At 40.0% G+C, this 24,216-nt stretch overlaps 2 protein-coding genes across 2 annotated transcripts; both read right to left on the bottom strand.

Moving 5' to 3' along the window:
- Positions 1-1,629: 1,629 nt before the first annotated feature.
- Positions 1,630-16,575, bottom strand: cp (ceruloplasmin). The gene is made up of 24 exons (XM_087830830.1): positions 16,249-16,575; positions 14,341-14,585; positions 14,037-14,249; positions 13,604-13,777; positions 13,377-13,468; positions 12,102-12,264; positions 11,872-12,010; positions 11,643-11,782; positions 10,625-10,765; positions 10,494-10,538; positions 10,179-10,393; positions 9,278-9,428; positions 8,915-9,127; positions 6,954-7,158; positions 6,259-6,398; positions 5,934-6,062; positions 5,594-5,700; positions 5,454-5,509; positions 5,281-5,352; positions 3,758-3,849; positions 3,511-3,650; positions 3,371-3,427; positions 1,961-2,066; positions 1,630-1,873 (listed from the first exon to the last, which is right to left on the bottom strand). Exons 1-24 carry the CDS (start codon positions 16,407-16,409, stop codon positions 1,848-1,850), a joined length of 3,222 nt encoding a protein of 1,073 aa, XP_087686956.1. The 5' UTR covers positions 16,410-16,575; the 3' UTR covers positions 1,630-1,847.
- An 827-nt stretch (positions 16,576-17,402) lies between these two features.
- On the bottom strand, positions 17,403-24,216 carry tm4sf1 (transmembrane 4 L six family member 1). Its single transcript, XM_087830829.1, has 4 exons — positions 23,943-24,216; positions 20,798-20,866; positions 20,154-20,296; positions 17,403-18,560 (listed from the first exon to the last, which is right to left on the bottom strand). Exons 1-4 carry the CDS (start codon positions 24,120-24,122, stop codon positions 18,362-18,364), a joined length of 591 nt encoding a protein of 196 aa, XP_087686955.1. The 5' UTR covers positions 24,123-24,216; the 3' UTR covers positions 17,403-18,361.

The raw sequence follows: 24,216 nt of genomic DNA, 5'->3' as shown, positions 1-24,216 counted from the left end.
GTCTTGCATGGATTTATAAAAAAATAGATATACAGTTCGTGGGTCTAAAAATAAATTTTATAAACTGTGGTCCCCCTTTCTGGACTTCTTTGAGAGACCAACAACTACTGTTACTGAGTAGTCCAAGGAACACCCCCCCCCCACCCCACCCCCGTCTTGTTTTTCTTTTCTTTTCTTTTCTTTTTTCTTTTGTGAGTCTGTTTGTTGTTTTTTGCTTTTGTTTGTTTTTTTTCTGTTTGTTTTTTGGTTTGTTTTTTGGTTTAGTTGGGCAGCAGGCTGCCAATTATTTGTTGTTTTAAGGGTTAGGGTGGGAACAAGATTGAAATTTTGGAATATTCTGAAGCATTTTGTGTTATTGTATACACTGTATTGGAACCTTTGTCTAATAAAAAGACCTTTGAAAGAAAGAAAATTGGATAAAAAACCAGACCTGGGAACCGGTTTAGCTCAGCGTGTCGAGTGGGTACCCACATCCCATATAGCTGAGTCCAACCCACAGTCCTTTGCTGCATGTCTTCTCTCTCTGTGCCTGCTTTCCTGTCATTTCTTTACAAAATGTATCTAATAAAGCTGAAAAAGACCACATAAAAAGAAAAACCAGACCTATGGTCAGTAATTAGTAAGTAATGATTGTTGTAAAACAAAAAAGTTCCTGCAGTTTCTTTGAAACATTAACTTTTCAGAGAAGGACACCCAGTGACCTATAATCTACACAGAGATTTACCACAAAGACTGAATAACTGTGATGGCCACAGCTGGATCCTCTGACTCCAGCATCTGCTCACCACTGAGCGTATACTGTGGGTTTTGCTGCACGGCCTTGCTGAGCTGTTTAATATACCGCTCGGTGAGTCCCTCCATTGTCTAGTCTGGGTGACCCATTCCTTCTGCACAGGAGCATTTTGTAGCCGGTTGCCTCAGTCTGCCACAACTGCATAGCCTCAGAACCAAAATCAAACCACTTGTTCATTGTTTTCTAATATGAGAGTTTATTTCCTTCGTCAAAGTATTTGATTGTGTCAAAACTGTTTGATTGTTCACTGTTTCTTGAGAAAACTTAAATGAAGACACATTTAATATCAGATGTTCTGCACACAAACATGCACAGTCACTGAAAAAATAATAAGCAAGGACTAAAATCTTTTTTAAAATAGATTTTTGTTGATTACTTCATAGGATCATATAGTATATTTACTACCCTCAAAATGCATGCGAATAATAGGTCTGATTTCAGCACACAATTTACACGGATCGCTCCGCATTTTCTTAACTTATAAATACCAGCAGCACCACACAGCATGCAGGGAAACAAATCATTTACTCATGTGGCACAGCACCATAACTGAACCTGGCCCTCAGCCTCCTCAGCTTCTTTTTTCCACATCCTTTTAATCCAAGTTTCCTCTTTTGTGAATTTCATGAATTAATGTTTACTGTGTGATAATCTCATCAAATCAGAAAGTTTTTTTTGTCAAACACAATTACCAAATCATATACTTAAAAAGGAAAGACTCCACACACACACACACAAACAGACAATCTTGACAACTGTGACTGATGGCTCCATAAATGTGAACTGTAAGGCCACAGTGTCCCCTGGTACTGATACTGAAACCCAAACACAGTAACTTTGATTTTAAATTCATTTTTTAATTATTTTTTCACTACAGTCTGGCAGTCTTTAGAAAAGTTACTGAGCAAAAATGATTATAAAAAAGACATTTTATTATACAATAACTGTTGGTAATGCTTGATTCCATGTTAAGTTTCTGCTATGCATCATTAACGGAGGCATTTAGTAAACTAAGGCACTGACATCGTCCTTTTACTCGTCTCTCGCTTTTCCTTCAGCCGAAGATTCCACTCTTCTTTGCTGTCAAAGACAAACAAACACGTTATCACCAACACAGCATCGTCATTTTTATTTGCCTGAATTTTTCTGCTCAGACTGGTTCCTTACGTTTTTCAATAACAGTGTACATGGCTTCCATGCCAGCTTTAATGTGGTCTGTGACGTGACAGTGGAGCAGCCAGGTACCAGGATACTGAGGACGCATCTTTACTGTCTGAAAAGAAAGTAGATAGACAATCACATGACTCAATAGCTGCACAATCAGAGTTCAATTTTCTAATTCTGTTGGATAAATTGCTTAGACTTTGTGTTTTAAGGTGGTTGTCATGGTTCTGGGTGCTTTTGACACAGCTTTTTGTGTCTCTTGTGTTTTTATGACTTGTTGTGTGATGGTTTATTATTCTCAGAGTAACCTCAGGATTACCACCATGTTTACCGTTGTACATTTAGGCTCCCCTCATGTCTTTGCCCCCTATCTGTGTTTGTGCTTATGTGTGTTGTGTCTTGTTTCTCCTCCTTGTGGTTTATCCATGTTTCACATATCTGGTTTTGCTTCCCCGTTGCCTTGTCTAATTAGCTTCAGCTGTGTCTCCATCCTGTGTGCCATTTCCTTGTTACCTTATGTGTATATTTAGTGCATGGTTTCCTCTGTGTCTGCGTATCAAACCTGTTTGTCATTCCCAGTGTTTCATCTGCCATGTTCCCTGTTGTCAGGTTCTGTTCCCTATGTTATCATTTGTAGCTTCACCCAGTTTAGGTTTAGTTTGCTTCTCTCGGTTTCCCTGAGCTTTTGTTTCTCTAGTGGTTCATCAGCCAAAATAAAGGCTCGTTTTCTGTTTAATTATTCCCCTGCATCTGTGTCTGCATTTGGGTCCACACCTCTAATCTTCCACGTGACAGTGGTCAAATTAAAGGAATGCTAATTACATACAAATGTACCATACTGGCCACAAATGAAGTTTCACGACTATTTTATGAATGTCTCTCCTGCCACCTGTACTTTTCAAACACTGTGAAAAAATTCAAAAGTTTATTAAATTATATCTGTAAATTTTACAGTTTCTTCACAATCACATTTCTTTTCATGTTTATTTCATAATGTTAGAAGACTAAATTTAATGGTAAGGTGCATAATGATTGTGATTTTGAGTTTACATTACTCGTGTGATTGTTTATTTTTTCTTCTTCTTCTTTCAGCTTTGACAGAGTGCATCATCTGCCTTCATCTCATGAACTTCTTCTTTTCCTCCTGCCTGGCAGCTCCCATATATCCACTATCCCTCCTCTGCAAGTGTCCGAAACATTTCAGCTGTGTCTCTCTAACTTTCACTCATCTCCGCCCACTCCTCCCTGCTTGCACTCTCTTCATAACCTCTCTTCTCTCTTCCTTTGGATGGTTGACCACATGCAATTAAAGTCATCCACCTTCATGCTAGTGTTAAAGTGAATTACACCAGACCTTAACGTCAAAGAGGAAAGACTCAGCTCTTAAAAGAAACCATTCCTTTGAAATCTCACCTGAAAGGTGGCTGGAAACAGCTCATACACATCAGCACGGTGAGCACCTCCACCCAGCTGCAGAGAAAAGAGCATTTGTGAACTGCGTTTATATACTGTGTGATTGTGTGAGAGGGTATTTTTGAATCATTTCTATATACCTTATATTCCACACTATGGCCATGCCAGTGTGCTGTGTGTATGTCCACTTCATTGCCCATTCCCATTAGGTACCAGTACACCTTATCGCCCACCTCCATGTTCAGGCCATTCAGGTTAGCATACACATATCCATTGATGGCTGCACACAAACATGCACACATTGTAAAGAAAAAAAAATCATTTTTATGTGTAGATGAAAAAACAAAAAAGTTCAAAAATCCTTTTGTACGTGTCTGCTTGTCTCACCGTGCATTTTGTTGCTCTCTATAAAGTCTTCATCATCCTTTAAGTTTGGGCGAGGGTTCCTGATCTGCGCTCTGATGTTTTCATCCAGATACCTGTAGTTTAAGCAGCAGTCATAAATATACAGCCCTTCCTGTTTCAGGCGGCGCTGCAAGAAAATTCAGCTAAACATCATATCCTGCTGTCCTGGTCCTCAGAGTGGATCTCTGCTTCTGTTTTAGAATTCTGTTTGCGTATTTAGTGTTGGATCGCTGTTTTTATTTGCTCTTTTGTGACTGAGGCTCTGGTTTTTCTTTAATAATGGATTGCATTTATATGGGCACCCAAAGCGCTTTACAATTCCACTATTCATTCACACACTAGTGCAAGAAAACCACAGTTGTAGCCACGGCTGCTCTGACAGAAGCGAGGCTGTCATATCGCGCCATCGGCCCCTCTGGCCAACACCAGTAGGCGGTAAGGTACAGTGTCTTGCTCAAGGACACAACGACCAGGACAGAGAGAGCTGGGGGTTTGAACCGGCGACCTTCCGGTTACAGATGAGCTTCCCAACCACATGAATTATGGTCGCCCCATTACCTTGTGATTTTCTAGGAGTGGATTTCATTCTTTTTGTTTTTTGGGGTTTGGTTCATGAATTTGCCGTTGTAGTCACTGTCCTCCTGAGGACTGTCCTACAAAGTGAGATTAATGGCTTAGTGAGTGTTGAGTTTAAAGTTCTGTTTCATAAAAAAGAAATAACTAATAATTACTTATCATACTGATATACTTCTTATGATTACTTATTAACAAACAAACAGAGGCTCAATCGGTGATAAAATAGTTAACTTGAATTAAAATGTTTATTTTACAGCTCTGTGCAGGTTAAAGGTTTTTTTTTCTTTAAAGATCGATGTTTTTTCTGCACAATCAATCTCCATAAATTTGTAATTTATTGTAATGTTATTTTTTCGTTCAGCATTTTATCACCTGATAACATCTCTAGTTATCAGAAGGGGACACTCATGGGAATCGTTTTGTGTGAACTCCTTTGAGAAGTCACATGACTTGTGAAACGCCCCTTTAAATGTGAGTGCATACAGAGCCTGAAGCGGAAATCACTGCTTAACAGGGTAAGCTGATGACCACCATCATAATACTTGTTATCTCTTAGTGGAATTTTAGGTTTTGTCGAGCCAGCTAAGGCAAAAAAAAAAAAATGGCTGTTTTAACCTTTGTTCCGTTGATTCATGTGTCAGTCTTCACGTGTTTCAGTTATGGTGTTCATGTCCCATTCTACTTTTGTAGTTACCTTGCTTTGTGTTTTACTTTCTCCTGATTGATGTCACCTGTCTCTCATAACTCAGCTGCGTCCATTCCATCTGATTTACCCTCAGTGAGTTTGCAAGCATGTGAATTTAAGGAGGATTATGTAATTTTGAATTGGAATTAAGAAATTGGGTTGAATCCTTTTACTTCAAATTTGTGTCATTTTAACATGTATTGCCTGCTGAATAGAGGAAGCAGAAGTTTCAAAGGCTACTTGCCAACTCTCATTCTCGTCAAAAACCAGGAAAAGCAGTGCAAACTCTTCCACTTCCTTCTTCAGTCCTAAAGTCCTGGAAGACGCAAAGATTTTATCATACTTTATTATGTGGTACTGCATAAACAGAATGTGTGCTGTGCTGTACATCAAGCAGGTGAACATGTAAATACTCACCTGCCCCAACTACGGCGGCAGACGACTAATGGACCAATCAGACCGCTGTAAAGGTCCTGGAGGGGCAGGGGGACAACATGTAAGTCTCTGAGTACTTGTTATTGCCTGTGCTGTGTTTGATCTTGCCTACATCATCGTACCTTTGCAACATCAACAGTAGAGTAGTACGCTGACACAGAGCACTCCTCTTGCTCTGTTGTTGGTCCAGTGTTCTTGTTGACATACCAGTAGTAGGTGTGAATTTCACCTGAGAAACACATTGTAGTTTTTAGTGTTTTGGACACCATTTATACATTAAGAACGTGGCATAATCCATTAGAGAAAAGAAGAGTAGATGGAATACTGTATGCTCTTTCGGTGTTCTCAAAAAACCACATTTATTCTGCTGAAGTCATAAAAAAGTTCCACAGTGACTGAAATTGTTTATTGATTGTGTCCTTTTGTTCCATCTGCCTCTATTATTTCTAGTCATTTCTGTACCTGGTTGGGTTTGGTGGACGCTGGGGTTTTCTGTTTTGACTCCGTGTGCATGAATAGAATAAGGTCTGGTTGCCATGTTCTTGAAAACCACCTTAACTTTGTCTCCAACATTAGCGTGAATCATTGGACCTAAAGAGAAGGCAAATGTTTTAAGTACCAACTAGAGCTTAAGACGTTACACGATTAATCATGTGTTATTTACAATATGTAGCACAATCAGTGGCTTTTACTGCACCAACAATGTATTCTCGTTAGAGCTTCAAAAACTTCATGGAAAATTATGAATTTGTACAGTATGTGTCAGTGGTCTCTTCGATGTACTCACCCATAATGCCGAGGTGCTCCATATCAGCGGTTCTTTCGACCTGTTTGGTAAACTTGTCACTGGTGAACTGTCGGTAGACGACCTTCTTGTAACGAGAGCCTATGAATCCACCCTGCTTGTCCAGAAAGACGGGGGCAGGACTGCAGCGAGAGAGTCACCAACACATTTTTATTTACTAAAACAGCTGCAGTTCCACTATAACAAGTTTTCACTGTTATATAAGAGGCAACCAAAGGCAACTCGATTTGCCAGCATTACTATTTAATTCTTTCTCAGCGCTCCTACCACAATCTACGACAGTTTCATATCCTAAAAATAGTATAGTGCTCTGCTATATACAGAATAAACTTTATAATATAATACTGACATCTGTTTGGTTGGTCACTGTTATTTTTGTGTTCCTATTGTAATGTCCAAAAACAGTTTATTACCATAAAAGGCATTAAGATACTCAGAGTCTGCATGTTTAGAATAATGAGCATTCTCATATAACAATGGGACACTTTTTTTCCCTAAACTTTACTAAATTTGTTATTGTTTTCTGTAATGTTTCATAAGCTTCATAACGTAAACATGTAATACATAATGTATACTGTATAAAGGTAGACGCACAAGAGTTACATATATATATGTGCTGCTGGTATACTGTATTTGTTTCTACGGCAGCTCTCAGGCTCGTGCCCTACAGCTGATACCTCTCCATGCCGCGGAACATCTCCACCTCCCAGGTGCGGTTTGGAGAGTAGTCCCAGTCTATTTCCATGGCAGCGATGTAGTAGGTTTTTGAATGTAACATCATCTCACTCTGACGATGAAGTATGCTGCACTTCTCTACCGTGTAGTTGGCCCTCATCCCATTACGGTAATGGTTCACTGTAGCAGACACCACCTCAAACTGACCTAAAACACATACACACACGCAGATACAGTAACACACAATGTGACTGTTGGATTTACATTGAACACAAATGTGCTCTTTTGACTATATTCTCTGGTTTTGTTGTTTTGTCCAAATGTTGTTGTTTTTTAACACTTAAACCACTTTTTTACCTTCCTAGCTCAGTCTGCAATGCACCAAATCATGACACTTGTCCTTTTTTTGGAATTAGCTCTCAAGTCTTCTCACTCAACACTTCTTGAAGATATAATGGCCAAGGTCATAGTAAGGGTAATTGTATTTCATGTTTACTTTTCCATTCTGAAATCATTCCCATTTACTGAACTATCCAACAAAACAAATGATGAACAGTCTGCGATGCCTTAAAAATATGTAACATTTCAACAGTACCTTTTAGCTTTTGTGCACTGAGTCACTCTACTAAGAACTGCAACCTACTGTCACAAATCAATGTGTGCATGTTTGTGTGCAGCCATCAATGGATATGTGTATGCTAATCTGTCACAAATCAAAGAAATGCACGTTTCCTCAGGGTAATGTCTTTGAGTAAGAAGGCTGTAAATGTAAATTCAGCAATGATTCAGACTTCTGTATCAGAGTGACTCATGCTGATAGATGTTAAGATTCCTAATCATGCTTCGGTAGGAAACCTACTTATATTCATGGCATGATGCACACATAGTAATATGTTACGTTGTAAACTGTTGGCATTTGCTTGGAAAAAGAGAGAACCTCAGTAGAACTGGGGGTTAAATTGCATGAAGGTCATTCGACTGATTTTTAGTTTTAGTCTTGTTTTCCACTGAATTATCAGTTCTGTCACTACTGTAGTTAGCTAATAAATGAATGTAAGACTAATAGCAACAGCCAACTAGACCAACCATGTCACATTCTTTACTCAGACAAAACAGCGCTACACATGCTCTAGAAACTGTAACTTCAAGCACTTATTTATTAAACCCAGCTTCACAGACATGGCACTACTCCATGGGATAAATTAACCTTAATACGTTTAGTGTTTCATGTCCACTTCAATGGTTCTTACAACCGCTGTCATGGCAACTTCAATTCAATTCAGTTTTATTTATATAGCGCCAAATCACAACAACCGCCCCCTCAAGATGCTTTATATTGTAAGGCAGACCCTACAATAATGCGTACAGAGAAAAACCCAACAATCAGATGGCCCCTATGAGCAAGAACTTTGGCAACAGTGGGAAAGAAAAACTCCCTTTTAACAGGAAGAACGCTCCAGCAGAACCAGGCTCACTGAGGGGCGGCTATCTGCCACAACGCGTTGGGATGAGAGAAGGAAGACAGACAAACAGTTCTTTAAGGTGACATTAAGGTAAAAGTACAAATTTATTCTGCTCTGTTGTGGAGTTTCCACATCTTTCAAAAAGTATCCAGCGAACCTTTGATTGGACCAATTCTGGCCCACAGGGTGCATCTTTGACATCACCCATCTAGGTAAATCCATGCGTCTGCTACATCAGACCAGCAGATAGTTGGACATTTTTAATTAAGTTTAATCTGTTTTGTTGTGATGCCATTCTGTTTAAAATAAAAGAGAGAGTAGTGTCAATCATTTTCAAATGATTAATGTAAGTTTCCTTACATTAATAAATCAATTCAACACATTTACCTCTATATTTCATTTGAACTTGAACTTTGGGCTTTTAATTTTTTTGTATGCATGGGCCACACCTAAAGTGTAACTAAACACAACAACATAAATAAGGGTTCAAAGCTCCATACCCATGCTGTCCGGCTCCATAGTGACAGTGTGTGAGATGTGAGGGAATACGCTGATGGTGTCCCGTCTGTTCTGCTCATAGATGAAACGGTTGCCCTGGAAGTAGAGACTGATGATGTCTGTCTCTGACCCCAGTCCTGACAGGTGCCATGATACTTTATCGCCCTTACACATGGTCAGCCCTGGGAGATTGTTATACACGAACCCATTGATGGCTAAAAAGAAATACACAGAAATATTACACACAGAGATTAGGTAAGTTACGGTGAATTGCTGAGCCAGTAAAGGACATTAGTTGATAATAGTAACTGTCCCCAATTTAACTATTACATGGTGACTAAAATGAAACTTCACACTGTACCCACCATGCATTTTGTTGCTCTCGATGAAGCCCTCATCCTCCTTGTTGACAGTGTTGGGAGCAGTAGTGAAAGTCCTAATGTTGTCATCGAGATACCAGCTCAGGTTCTCATCAAATACAGTGGCCATGAGGTGAAACTCTTTATTATAGTTTTTCTGCATGAAAAGAGAGAGAGGTGAAGAGGTGATGTGTCAGATTTTGGTTCATTAATCCAGGAAGGCCACAAAACATTGTTTTGTTTTTTCTTTTCTGTGATGTTAGAGTGGGACTGAACACTCAGGTTAGGAAGAGATTTTCCAGCCTGGAGACAGGAGCCGTGGATATTAGATGACTAAAACCAAAAGCACATTTTATTGATTTTAAGGTGATCCACCTCTTTGGATGCCACTGTCAGGAATATCAGGATGTCAGGAAGATTCATTCTGTTTGTTATGAGTAACTGCAACATTTTTTCAGTCTAACACAAGACACTTGTTTCAGGCCAGCAGAACAAGTCCTGTGTCATCAATACTTTCTGTGTAATTTACTGATAATTCTATTTGAATTTAAAAAACATTTATATGTCCACTGCACAGCCTGGTGTGAATCATTTTATTCCAATGTCCTTTTAGGAAATTGTTAATTTTATTTTCTTTGGTGTGTCTTTTTTGGGATCAAGGTGAAAGAGGAAAAGGTGAACTATGCTGATGTTAAATCTGAGCGACACAGGAAGCATTTCATCTATAAATCAGAATCTGGAGGATTTTTATGCTTGTGTTTTATGCCAAAACACTTTGGTCCTTCAAATGAACAGGTACAAAAAAGAAACCAAACATAATACCAAATTCAGGAGGATGTAACTTGCTCTGTAACCTGAACCACACAATATGTTGACTTGCTGGGGGTTTTTTTGTCTTTCCTCTCACCTGTACTCCCTTCTTCAGCGATTTAGGTCGACAAATGAGAAGTGGCCCCACCAGTCCAGAGCTGGTATCTTTAACAGGGTCCACAGCAGAGTAGTACAGATAGGTCAGACAGTCAGCCTCCCCTTCTACAGGTCCAGCACCTACAGGCACCATCCACTCATAGATGTGCACCATCCCAGGTCTGACCAGAGCAGCAGGGGGAGGAGTCACCACCCCTACTCACACATTTCCACAGAGAAATGGAGAATTCTCATTAGCAATAATAACAGCATCAACAAAATGCTAAATGATACCCAACTGCAGACTTCCACTTACTTGGCAGCTTCTTCAGCTCCCGCAGTTTCTTATCTGTATACGACTCTGAAGAGAGGAAAAGAAGAGGAGTTCAGATGGATGAAACAGATATTAACACTGATAGCATTACTTATGAATGTACATGCATTAACCTTCCAACTCATTGTGATACAGTGTGCCATCCTGTTCCACGCTGTACTGTACACCATGAGGTTGTATTGTGTAAGGCCGACTGGCTTTGTTCTTGAACACCACCCTGATAGTGTCTTTCTCTTCAGCCTTCAACACAGGACCTGGAAACATTAACGTGCAACGTGCATAAGATGCTGTTAGGGTGCAATATAGTTTTTAATAATAACAGCTCATAAAATTAGAGGGATTATCAACATGGTTTAAGACACTAAACCAAATGAGTTTGTTCAAATAGGAGTTAAGGCAGTTTTTGGAAATGTTCCACAACTCTGCTGTGCTTTTGAATTGCAATAACTGTATTTCTGACAAGTAATTCATTCAAAAAACCTTTAATTAACTGAGGCAGTTATGGTTTTGTTAGCATTTGTGCGCTTGTGTCATTCTGTCTGCAAACGTAATGGATCGAAAGGTATTGTAACGATGGTTAAATGTTATTTTACAGTGACAGGTTGACACTGTTGTTATTTCTTGCAGGATGACTGTGCGGGGCAGAAGTGAGGTGTTGTACGAGAGCACTCTCCCCGGAGTTGCCTGTGTTACCAAATAAACGGACAAACTGAGATCAAAACGCCTGGTTCTTGAGAACATATGGGAATGTTACAGTATGAATGAACTCTGATCAAACTTTGTAGCGCTGTAGCGTGGGGTCATGTTAAAAATCCAAATTTGATGTAATCTTTGCTTAGAGCAAACTGTCAAACTGATTAAATAAAGTGAGGCCGTAACTTACTGATCAATGACAGAACCGAGCCGCGGTAATTACTAATTAAGAAACAACTGAATTTTTTTGTGTTTTTATTTTTAACATTGGCACTTGGCTGCTCTAATTATTGTTTCACTTTATTAAAATCAAAAAATGATTTCATTACTTGTTCCAGAGAAGCTCTGTTGTGTGTGTGGGGGGGAGGTGGGGGTGGGGGGTTGTTTTCCAGATTTTAGCAACATCAAACTTTCCAAAACCTCTCAAGCTTGAATTACCCAGAATTCCAAGGTGCTGTTCCTCTGGGCTGCGAAGCATCTTTGTCATGAAGGTGTTGTCAGTGTATTCCACATAGCGAACCTTCTTATAGCGGCTTCCAATGCGGTTTCGACCTCGGGTTACAAACGTTTCTGCCGCACTGCTCACACAAAAGCAAAGTTCAAATTAAGAAAGATCTCTACAGACCAGCAGTCCTCTACATTCCTGTCAGTTTGTACAGTAACTAACCCATCTGTAGGCACTGTAGGAGCATAGTCCCAAACTTCTTCTTCAGCGGCAATGAAGTACTGTCGCTGCTCTCCATGAGGCCGGGGCTTGTGGACATTGGGGAAACACTTCTTTATCTCAAACAAAGCTTGCATTCCAGCTAGACAAAAGCACAAAAAAACAATGCTGAATACATTATTAATCTGTGTGCAGAAATGTATCCTTCCCTGAATTGTAATTCATAATCTCACCCATCAGATGGTCATTGACACTACATGCCAGCAGCCAGTGTCCCGGGTTGTCAGCTACCATTTCAGCTGTGGTGCTCAAAGCAGGAAAAAGACTGATTGTGTCTGTATGATGGTTCATAGTGGTCAGGATCTGACCATGGAAATGAACTGAATGCATGTCCACCTGTAGATAAATAATAATTAAATAATGTTACACAAGGAGGTGAATGTACTAGAAATCCTTTTTGCAATTCTGAAACTAACAATAATAGTAATGAAAGCAATCTGCACCACAGAAAGTAACACATGCTCACATTTTTATTAAACTTGAACCTTATCTGATTAAAGACTATCAGTAGAAAACTTCTGCAACAGTCTCAGCAACGCAAACTTAAATCCTTAAAAAAGCTGAACCTTTGAAAGCACTCGGTTGGAACAACCGCTGTGAGACTGACTGTGTCTCATGGTTTAGTTAGCAACAATTAGGATAATGCCCACAGCCCCTTCTGTCTTTGACAAACTGTCTCCTGAGAGTTGAAAGTAGGTGGAAGAGAGCCTGGAGAGGTGGAGAGAAGAGGAATGTCAGCAGAAACATGTGCGTTAATGAGAGTGAGGCAGGTGGAAAGGTGAACATGCAAGGAGTAGAGGGAGGGAAGATGGACAAATTTAATTAAATACCTGGAGCCAACCATCCAAAACAACAGACAGCACACAAGAAAGGTGAAGAAGCGAGTGTAGACAGGGTGGAGTGTGCTTGGAGATGAGTGTCAGGGTGATTTGTGACAGAAGGATAGCAGCAAGAGTGAAAGGGAAGGTTTCCAAGATAGTAGTGAGACCTGCTGTGATGGATGGTTTGGAGACTGTGGCACTAATGAAAAGACAGGAGGCCAAGCTGGAGGTGTTGAGATTTTTGTTGGGAGTGGCCAGAATGGACCGTATTAGAAATGAGTTCATCAGAAGGACAGCTCAGGTTAAGCTGTTTGGAGGCAAAATTCAAGAGACGAAATGGAGATATTATGGACATGTGCAGAGGAAGGAAAGGCAGGAGAGAAAGAGGAAGACAACAGAGAAGATTCATGTATAAAGTGAAAGAGGAGGGTCAGTGTGAACAGGGTGAGATAGAGGCAAATGATCCACTTCGGAACCCCCTAAAAGAACCAACCTGTTCTTCTAAATGTTTGTAAACATTATAAATTGAACTAAATGTTTAGATTAAATGCTCAGTTGAATATTTTGAAAATATTCTCTGTAACAGTAATATTAAGAATAGAGATGTGATAATATAACATAGATTACCTCATTGCCTAATGCAAACAAATGCCACTGGATCTTGTTGCCTTGGCACATGCTCAGTCCACGAAGATTACCATACAGCAAACCATTAATACCTGTAATACATAGCGAGGGTAAAATGGTGCAGGGATGCAAATGCAAGCTTGCTGGTGATATGCTAATTGTTAGCATGATATGTTAATTGGGATAAATAAAGTCTTTCTGATTCTGATTCTGATGCTTCCTCTCACCATGCATCTTGTTGCTCTCAATGAAGTCTTCGTCCTCCTTCAGGTTTCTGGCAGGATTTGTGATGTATGTCCTGATGTTTTCATCCAGGTACCAGCTGAAGTTCTCATCTGACACCATGAACAGCAGAGCATACTGGTAGTCTGCTGAACTATCGCCGTGTAAGTCCAGAGTTCCTGCAGAGGAGAGGACATTTAGAAAGACAGGCAGTGCTTTCCAAAACAAAAGAAAAGGGGGATGAAAAATAGATATAAATATAAAAATAAACAAGTTTTTAAAAAGTGTCTATTGTGTTCTATTATGAATCTATAATGTAAACATAGTTACATAATGTTAACAAGAGAAAAGGGTAGAATGTTTGGCTCTGAAAGACACTGGACTATAAATAAAATATATTAAAGTTGTACTTAAGTAAATTTAGTGGAGTAAATGTACCTCTCTTACAGACGATGAGGGGCCCTATCAGCCCTGAGTTGATGTCTTTTGGCGGTTGGACGTGGGAATGGTAGAATCTGGTCATGCAGTTGCTGTCATGTGATGTTGGGCTGTGGGATTCTGCGAGGGTCCACTCGTAGGTCACTGTTCGACCAGGAGCTACCGAATCATCTCGCTTCAGCTCTGGACCCGTGCCATCAGGGTAGAGGGCTCCTGAGGAGTGAACCCACAAACACAGTCACATATTGCATGTGTTAACCTTTCTTCTCCACTCTAGTAGTACATCCGTTTGTGCATTTCTCACCCTCGTTGCCTTTAGTATAGTTCAGACCATGTGGGTGGGCGCTGTAAGGTCTGGACGCTGTGTTCTTCAGGTGGACAATCAGTGTGTCACCCTCCTCAGCCATCAACAGAGGTCCGAGGTAACCCAGCCATTCTGCCTTCGTCAACTCCGTCCTGTAGGTGGCGTCGCTGTACTGCTTATAAACAGCCTTCTTGTAGGTTGAGCCGATACGCTGCGGACCGCTCTTTAAAAAGACCGAGGCTTCTCTGTTGAGGGATTCAGGCAGAGATGCGTGAGAGTGGTTTTGTGTATGTGTCCTTATGTAAGTTAAAACACGTAAAGCTTCTAGAGTGTCTCTAACACTCTTTTTTCCACAAATGACATCATGGGTCAGATTTACTAAAAGGTTAAGGTCCCAATGGCAAAAACGCGCAGCGTCTTTCTTCCTGAAATAGCACAGCAAATGAGATAAGAGAGGGGAAGCTGGAAAAGAATCTATATGTTTGATATATGCTTATGCTTTGATATATATGAATAAAATAAAATATATGATGTAACCGGCAGGTTGAGACTGGAGCGCGATTTATCCAAGAGAAAGGCTGCCCTTTGGCGAACACTTCCCAAATACACCGAAATCTGTAATAAGATATATGATGTGTAGAAGAACATAAAACATAAAACACAGCTGAGTGCTAATGATGATACTGTTACTAAGTGCTCAACTGCGTAACTGTGCGCATCGAGTAACGAGACCGTTCTCACTCCCACAGCGTAACGTACCAACGCGTCGGGAATGAGAACGCGTAACACCGTTACGCGCGCTGTGTGAGGCTGTGCGTAGAGATGTATATGAAAAGCCTGCTATGTAGGCTATTGCAAGATGTAGACATTAATCCAACACACTGATACATTCCCCGACAGACATGTCAATATGTGATATAACAGCGGTGACATAGAGAAGTAAAGAAAAACAGAAAAAAATACAGAGTGACTGTCGAGGAAAGACATGCAGAGAGGTTTTATTGGGTAAAAATGTCAGACTTCAAACTTATCTGCTCACTATAAAAAGTAACTTGGCTACCAGTAAAACAACGGGTACAACTCTTTTGTATACGTGTGAAGTTCAGATCAGCTCGATTCTCATCATTTCGTAACAAGCCCAGTAGGTTTTCATAGAGGAGCACAACTGAGATTCTGCTACAGGAATAAGAAAGGGTTACAGGACAGAATAAAAATGTTCACACTGCTCTAACAGCTCCGAGCCTTCCTCTCGCGCCAAACGAATAACACTTAAGGAATCAAGTTTGCATGATTCGTTTAAATATTAAATAAAGAAAAACTCCTACAAATACACGTGCAAAAGGCCAGCTGCAAAAGCACCGGGCAAAGTTTACGCTCCACCTCTATAATAAATAATAAGTAGTTTTTTATCACCAAAAACTGATTTTATGCTGATAATTCTGGTCCTGTGAATACAAGATGAGGCACGTGTATCAACACCGTGATGGTACACGTGTAAATAACCAATAACCCGGGTTATTGGTTATTTACAAGCAGGTGTTGCTCATGCTGAATCACTGTCATGGCCATGACAGTGATTCAGCATGAGCAACACCAGGATACCAAATTATCCAAAAAAGTACATTTATAAATATATAGTTGCCATTTTTCCATCACAGTGTCTTCATATTAACTTATATATTTGTCATATGCAGTGCAATACGTTCAGTAGGCTATAACGGTGCTCTTATATTAGTATCTGCAGCCCATAAGTGATCATTCCTGTTTGTCAATTGCTGTTGAAGCAAATATTAACATGTCGTGTTGGGGAGGGGAGGGGAGGGGGGTTAATTGTACCCATTTTGATTCTTTGTTTCATATTGATTTATGACTCTGTGATAAAACGGAAAATGTATTGTGCGCACTTACTGATCGTCCTGGATTGAGCGGTTTTGGATGATGTTCATCCCAGTTGGAGCATAGTTCCACGACACCTCTTCTATCTTTAGAAAGTACTCTCGTCTCATCCCAGAAACACATGTTACCACACAAAACAACAGCAAAACAGCCCTTAAATCCAGCCTCAGCATGTTTGTCCAAAATAAAAGCTGACAGTGGTGATGATGATAATGATGACTCTTAGTTTTATTTGAATTATTATTAATACTCTCGCAGAACTTGGAGATAAAGACGCACGGCGCAGAGAATTAAAAGTCTTGGATGTTTGTCAACCAGTGTGTCTCAGCGACGTTTAAAGCTCTGTGTCTTTATACTGCGTCAGATGACTCGAAGGCTGAGGTCAGCCAAGCAGGACAGAGGGGTCACTGACCATCAGACTGCCAGGTGTTCGATCAGCAGGCGAGACTTGCATAAGAACACAAACAGTTTTGTTCTCGTAAATCCAAACACCAAGAGATTAGGCTTAACCTTCATCATTTGCTCCCTTGTAGATTTTCGCTACAGCTCAAAATAAAGTTTTTAAAAATCAACATCGTTCGTTTAAGAGTCTAAAGATTCTTATCTGTGTCAAATCGGAGTGTTTTTCTGTTCAGCAAAAAAATCCAGCGACGTTATATTTGGCCAATTACGTAAAAGTGGACTTTTGAGTAAATGTTTGATTTTAAATGCAAGAGGTTAAATGTTGAAAACGACCTTGTGTCACAACCAGATTCATTTCACTGAGCCAATAAAAATGTCTCTGTGTTTGGATTCATTACTTGTGCGTTTACTTTGCTAAAAGTCAGTTTATGATAATGAATTAATACTATTCCTAATTTATCTTTGTGTAAAGGTTCTCAGAATAAGGAGAAAACGGTCGCTGTGCACACAGTTTAGGGAGGGGACACTGCTAAAAAATGAGCACCAATTTGCATGGCTCTCAGGGTTAAAGGCAACAATTACTCAATCTGATAAATATCAGTATCAGTCAACTCTGGAAACTGTAGTACTCAGTACTCACTAGTATTGATTACAACACACCACAGGAGCTGCACACAAAAAAATCCACATTTTGACCTCAAAGGACATGATTGCATTTTTTGTTTTGTTTTTAAATAATAAAAAAAACTCTGGATGCATACATATAAAACAGAAATTGTTCGTTTTTATTTAAGGCAGCACAAACAAACCATACATTATAAAAATATGCCACTAAAATATATATATGTGTGTGTGTGTGTATATATATATAATGTTTGTTAACACTGGACTAGCATCTGAGAAACATTAAAACAACAATTTACAACAAAGTATACTGAAAATTAAAATAGATGTAAAAACATACACGCACACACACACACACATGCACAAAAAGAAAATCGGCTTGTGTTGCATGTGTGATCCAACACACTGCAAGTCCTGGGACCACAAAAATAAAACTAGACATAACAGGCACATCACTGTGCTTCATTTTAGCCAAAACAGCACATTCAAAGACTAAAATGGCAACACGCACTGTTTCTTGCAAAAACACCATTAACCAGGGAAAGGAAATACCCAAAAGAAGGTAATGTTCACATTATCAAACAATATCAGGCAGTTGATTTGATACTGATTGCTCTGTTATTAACGTAGTTCTCTTCAGGCCTTAAAAATGTTAACACAGCTGTGCAGCATACAACATAAAATAACAGTGAAGAAACTGAGCACGCCTGTGCACCACGTTTGACAGACTTTACTTCAGTAAACCTAATACTCCCATCCTCTCTTACTATCTGTACATGTTGGCTTGCTATGCCTGCTTTTAAAGTAAGTTACAATGTCCTACTTATGGAATAAAAAAAAGTCATACAGAGCTACATTGTTGCAGACACATATCTTGGCACCACTGGTGACTTTGACTGAACTTGAAAATAAACTGATTACAAATCTAACCTGGCTGACTGGAGATGTGGTGCTGTAATCAAACACACACACACGCACACACACGTTGCAGTGAGGTTATGTGTGGAGACTTCCTTTTGTGCTTGTGTCCATTACTGTAATGTACATGTACGCTATGGTTGTATCTGCATGCATCTGTGGTATGTCTGTGCAGGTGAATCTAAGCATTAAGACTGTACTCCTGCTTGTAGCAGCAGGGCCGGCAGACAGCGTTGACTAGGCCATTTCCCAGCTGTAGGAGACAGATGATGAACTCCAGCACTGCCAGGCCCAGTAAGACACACAGCAGAGTGATGTTCCACTCTATGATGTTAACCGGCTGAAGGCACCGTGTCCACGTTTCTGGCTGCAGAAGATACCTGGGACAGAGAGTAAGTGTGATTATCAAAGAGCAAGTCACAAACTGGTGAAGGCATAACTGATCCAGAAAATTAGAGCAAGCGCTGTTGCGCTACATTCTCTCCAGAAAGGCAGCAAAGACTCAAATGCAGAAATCACCCCAACCTGGTCATGGCAGATGGCTGCCCCTCCCTGAGCCTGGTTCTGCCTGACTTTTTCCTTCCTACTGTTGCGTATTTTTCTTAGGTGCCGTATCTTCCGCACTATAAAGCACACTTAAAATCCTTTAATTTAATTCTAGTTTTCACCTAAACACAATATACCATGTTCTGACTGAAATTTAAACAACCAGTGAGCAGCAGGCTATAGTATGGAGTGACATGTCAGTGTCCCATGTGGGGGTTTATGTGCATGTAAACCATCAACACTGACACAAATACAAGAAAACTGCCTCTGAATAGCTGTCCATTATGGATGAAAGGGTTAAGCACTTTAAGGAGACTACTGTTGTGATTTGGTGCTACATAAATAAAACTGAAGCAAACTGATAAATGAAGCAGACTAAATGTGATGAGTTGATTCAAAGTGTTAAATTAAAAGCTTTCCTACTCTAATTTTAAAGATGAGGCCTTAAGGGAGGACAGTGCAAGTGAGGGAGGTCACTTGTAGACTGAAGAATCATAATAAACTATCAGAGAGTCAAATCAACAATCTGGTGCTTTTTTAGAATAAATGAATGCACAAATCATCTCAGCCTGAAAGGCCACAGACAATAACTAAAGTGTATGATACAATTATTGACAACATTATTTATACTCCAGAAAAACATCAACTTTGCAACATCTAACCAATATCTTAATATATAGAAATATAGGGTTTACAGCCATGTGCAAACCACTGGTTATGGAGCAAAAATGCCAGACTATGCCAGTAAATGGCTATACTCTCTGCTCAGCTTCAGCTAAATGCTGCAAAACTAATCGAACAGCACAAATGCACAGTGCAAATTTTCTCAAGATAATCAAACGGGATATTCTTCAACGGTCAAGTTAACTGATCTCATCCCAGCATGCTTTTCAGTTAATGGAGAAAAACGTGAAGGCAGAGACCCACAACTGAAGGTGACTGATCTTCTGTATTTTAATTACCTGATAATACATAGTAATAATGCGTAAATAATAATGCATGTGATATAATCTCGTTCCACAGTTTCTGTGTAAAAGCGTGCTTTTAATAATCGTTCTTTTATTACTCAGTGTTGCAGCATTATAAGTTAGAGTTACAACTTACAGCTTTTTCAGCTGTACTAGAAAGCTCAGTAAAAAATACAGTTGGTTTACTGTTTGTTTTGTTTTTATACAGGTATTTATATTAAACATTACCTTTGTATTCAAAACACTGATAATCTTTCAGAAGACGTAAGAAAGCTGAAATAATAAACTGAATACGAAAGTGAAAAGCACGAAAGACAGCACAAGTCATTTCAAAATCTTACCTGAATTCTTACTTTATGACATTTCATAGACAACATTAACTGATAACAAAACTCTATACCGGCAGGCATATGCAGGCATCTACATCTTCATACACAAAGCGCTAGGATGTATCCTTACCTGCCCTTTTGGTCTGCAAAGGGGTACGACCATCCATACGAGGTGAAGCATTGGGGGCCCTGCAGGAGTGCATACCCTGATACGATGAAACAGTAGGCAGACCCCACCAGACCGACCACAGCTGCCAACACTGACCCACACATCTACAGAGGAACAGCAGCACACAAAGGGATTTTTAAACACGTGCTTTCGTGTTTTTGTGCAGCTTTATTTCTGCCTGAATGAAAGCTGCTTCACTTATGCATTTCATAAATGAGATACGGAGGCAGCTGCTACACACACACATACACACACACACACACACACGTGTAGCTGCAGCTGTGCCTGTGGCCTGAAGGGTGTGAGCCAAGCTTACTTTGTTGAGTGTTACCTAACAATGGGGGCCTTGTTGAGTTATCATAGATGGCTTAGAATTAGCATTCAGTTCATAATGACACAGTGTTTGGCAGCTTAAAAACTTTACCCTTGTAATCAAACAAGTAGTGAGGAAAAAAAAAATGAAAACATTTAGATGTAGGAAAATGAAAATGGCAGTCGGCAGTTTGGAAATAACGGCCTGCATGTTGTGAACACAATTTTCTGTGCAGCACAGCGTCTCCTTTGTAGATTTTTAAGCATTATTTACAGCTTAACACGTCTCTTACCATTAAACTCTCATTCCAGCAGCAACTACACTTCCCCAGCGTGGTGAAGGCAACAGCTGGAACCAGCATCTAAAAGTACAGAAAGTATTTGTTATTTGCTTTACTGATCATTAATAACACCCAATGACAGCAATCTTTGCATTTGGTTAGGAGCTGCCAGAGTAATTCAGTGCTCTATGCCAGCATCTCTACTGCCACCTACTGTTGATCACCGCTTACAAGTCAAATCCTGTGTTTCATTCATACAGCATATACCACAACGTTTTCTCAAAGAGCTTTGCAATCTAGCCAACATGAGGCACACTCTATCCTCAAATGTCATGTTGCCGCACTAAATACTGTACAAATGTCACCTAACAACGAATCATATATATTCAACACAATCAGCGTGAAGCTGTAATGTTCATTCAGCTGTAAGTTTTTCAATGGGACTTAGTCTTAGAGCTATTCTTGGCTTCATGTAGGTGGTGAAAAACGTGACTATTCTCCCTGAGATCCAAATTCAAAGTGACTTTAATGATACATATCATACATTGTTTGACTCTGGTCCAAAACAAAATGGCCAACCTCCACATGAATAAGCCTGCTTTCTCTTCATTGCTCTAACAGAGAGAAACAGTTTGCTCTAGCTGGAGTTAATTAATAGTGCACATCAAACATAACTTTATGACAGACCCTTCTGCGTCCCAATGGTACGAGTAATTTGAGATGGGCAAACATGAGCACAGGCCATATAAAGTGCAGTGTGAACTGCGGCAGCTGCCACATAGTGTACTTGTGTGTACAACTCAAGAACTAAAGGCAATCCAACATCTGTTTGTTTCAGGATTCGACTTTTTATCTTCTTCATCCCTTATTTTCTGTCCTCCTCTTCCCTGTGTCGGTATCTTTTGCTCTCCTACTACATCGTAAAAGAGGAAAGGCGGTTCCCTTGGTTTAACACATTAACGTATAAACAGAAACAAAGAGAGGGATCAGAGTGTTGTTCCACATCCTGGACATCCCTCTTAAAGCCCCATCCTAGAACAGAGGCAGCAGGAGAGGCTGACGACAAGCAGCGGCGGGAGGTGCACAGTGAGAAAGGAAGAGAAGGAAAAAGGAAGCCAGAAGAGCAAGGGAGAGGAAGGGAGTAACCCAAAAATAGATTATGCCCTGATTGGTTCAGTTTGCTCTTTGACTCTCAGCATTTGGTCATTTCCACAGAGAAAGATAAAGCCCAGAGAGGGAAAGACTAACACAAACTCGGACTAAAAATCATTCCTTTCTCAGACAAAGAGGCCCAAGATGGATTTTAGTCAGACTGCCCGTTATAAGTATTTTATCAGGCTTGTTTAAAAGTAATTACACTGAGAACCTTTTAGCAGTTAAAGACGTGACATATTACAGAGAAAGAGCAGGAAAGTGAGAATATACAGTGTAAGTCAGTATGGTTTTCAGGCTTCTTTCCTTTATCCTATGCAGGATTTAAAGGTTTAAAGTTCTCTCTCTCATAACTTCACAGGCCTTCATACCACCAGCTATCAATGCCGCCGTACAGACTCATCACACTCAGAAAGTTTTTGGTTTTTTTTTTAAAAGGTTCAAAACCTGACATAAGTGGTGCCTGCTTTTGAAAGCTTGAACCTTTCAATTAAGACCAAACTGAAAAATCCGAAACATAGGCAAGGGCGATAGTGGAATGCACAACATCCAGTCTTTATCGTGTTGTGCTTCACAAAGTCTCGATGCTACAACTTGTACAAACCCTGAGCACTTTCACAGACACTCTGAGCATATTTTTTTTTTACTCAAAATGTGCACGTGTTCTGCTGATTAACACACTTGGTCTTGTCGAGGGGGGGGGGGGGGGGGGGGATTACAGTCTCTCCTCTGTTCCTCCACAAAACCAAATTAAAAGAACAGCTCCGTTCTGCTCAGTCCGAGCATAAACCCATCAGATCAGCGGCATGCAGAGCAGACGGATTAACTGTGGATGCACACAAAACTCCATTGTTCTCACTGAGCAACTGCAAACACTCTGTCTGAAAGGTGCTGATGGGAAAACGACCAGAATTTAACAAACTTTTGACGTAAAATCAAAACTCAACCAAAATCCTCTCAACTACAACTAAACTAATTTAGTAGAAGTTAAAAGCAAGTTGAAAGCATAAATGAGTGTTGACTAGCATCAACTTATTAACAAAAGCGAGGCTTTCTTACACATAGTGGCACTGCCACTGACTACATGTGCCAGCACCTGCTGCACTTACTGCTGAATGAGGGAGGCAGGAAGGTGACATAAGCATCCAGCAATTGTAATCACGCTTTTAAAGGATTTCATCTGCTAACTGGGTAGTGTTTCAGAGTCACATGGTCACGGGTGAGAGAATGCTTCTTACACACGGCAGTGAAAATGACTCATGATTAACAATGGCTGGCTACAAATGAAAAGGAAATCTCACTACACTGAGAATCACTGAATTTCACCCTTTCACCTCATCTAAAGGAGATAGATACACCACTGGCATCTGTCCCAAATCACATTGCTGCCACATATTTTAAATTTTCCACAGTACGAAAAAAAATGCTTATTATATAGCATCCAAGCTGAACTTTTAGTAAAAGGACATTGAACTCTATACCATGTGATGTCACGTTTTCAGTAACAGCTCATCAAATAGAACACAAATAAACCTTCAGACACACAAGCTTCTAGTTTCTTCTGCCAACCGTTCAAACAGCAAAAAATGAAAAAACAAACGCTATTACGAGAATTTGGACAGGGTGTTGTCTAAAACCTCAAACCTCAAAATGTCGTACATACAAAAAATATAGATAAATAACTAGCTAATTTTTCTATTATTGATTGGCAATACGTCCATTCTGAGTTTACTATTGAGCTAAACTATTATAATAATGTCTGATTAAAATTTGAAGAGTATATTTTCTCTTCACTACTCCACTGTGTTTATTCTCCATGTAATACAAAGTATTAAATAAATGAATCTTTGAGCACAGTCACCATCATGACCGGAAGCTAAAAACAGATTCAACCTCCAGATATCTGATGATCCAATCAGACTTAAACCCTAAACTATAATGTTACAAATTAAAAATGACAGAAGATGATCAAAGAGGGTTTTTTGGTTTTTTTTTTTGTACTCACCAACAGCCCCCCACCTCCTAGGCCACCAAAGTACCAGATGTAACTGGCCAGGCGGTCCTGCTTAATGTAGGTGATTTCTCCCATGGGAAACAGCAGCAGCAGGTTTGCCACAATACAGCAAAGGGCCAGAGGCAACAGAGCCAGGCCCAGAGACCTGGCAAAACCCACCGAACAACACATCGCTCACCCCCCAGAAAATCCACGCTCACAACCACAGGGTGGAGAGGAGAGAGCTAGAATGGGCTGAGGAAGGCAGAGACCGAGTGAAAGAGGG

The sequence above is a fragment of the Neolamprologus brichardi genome, chromosome 17, assembly GCF_056152115.1.
Source record: "Neolamprologus brichardi isolate AB-2024 chromosome 17, ASM5615211v1, whole genome shotgun sequence".
Taxonomy (NCBI): domain Eukaryota; kingdom Metazoa; phylum Chordata; class Actinopteri; order Cichliformes; family Cichlidae; genus Neolamprologus; species Neolamprologus brichardi.
The sequence above is the reverse complement of the archived record's forward strand: the minus strand, read 5'-3'. Positions and strand labels throughout refer to the sequence as shown.

Coding starts and splice junctions, on each gene's coding strand:
- tm4sf1 (XM_087830829.1), bottom strand. CDS start 24,122: ATGTGTTGTTCGGTGGGTTTTGCCAGGTCTCTGGGCCTGGCTCTGTTG. Junction 20,297..20,797: donor GCTGGAATGAGAGTTTAATG/GTAAGAGACGTG, acceptor GTTCCTCTGTAG/ATGTGTGGGTCAGTGTTGGC. Junction 18,561..20,153: donor TTTGCAGACCAAAAGGGCAG/GTAAGGATACAT, acceptor TCTCTGTCCCAG/GTATCTTCTGCAGCCAGAAA.
- cp (XM_087830830.1), bottom strand. CDS start 16,409: ATGCTGAGGCTGGATTTAAGGGCTGTTTTGCTGTTGTTTTGTGTGGTA. Junction 13,778..14,036: donor CCTCATCGTCTGTAAGAGAG/GTACATTTACTC, acceptor TCTCCTCTGCAG/GAACTCTGGACTTACACGGC. Junction 11,783..11,871: donor CCTACAGTGCCTACAGATGG/GTTAGTTACTGT, acceptor TTGTGTGAGCAG/TGCGGCAGAAACGTTTGTAA.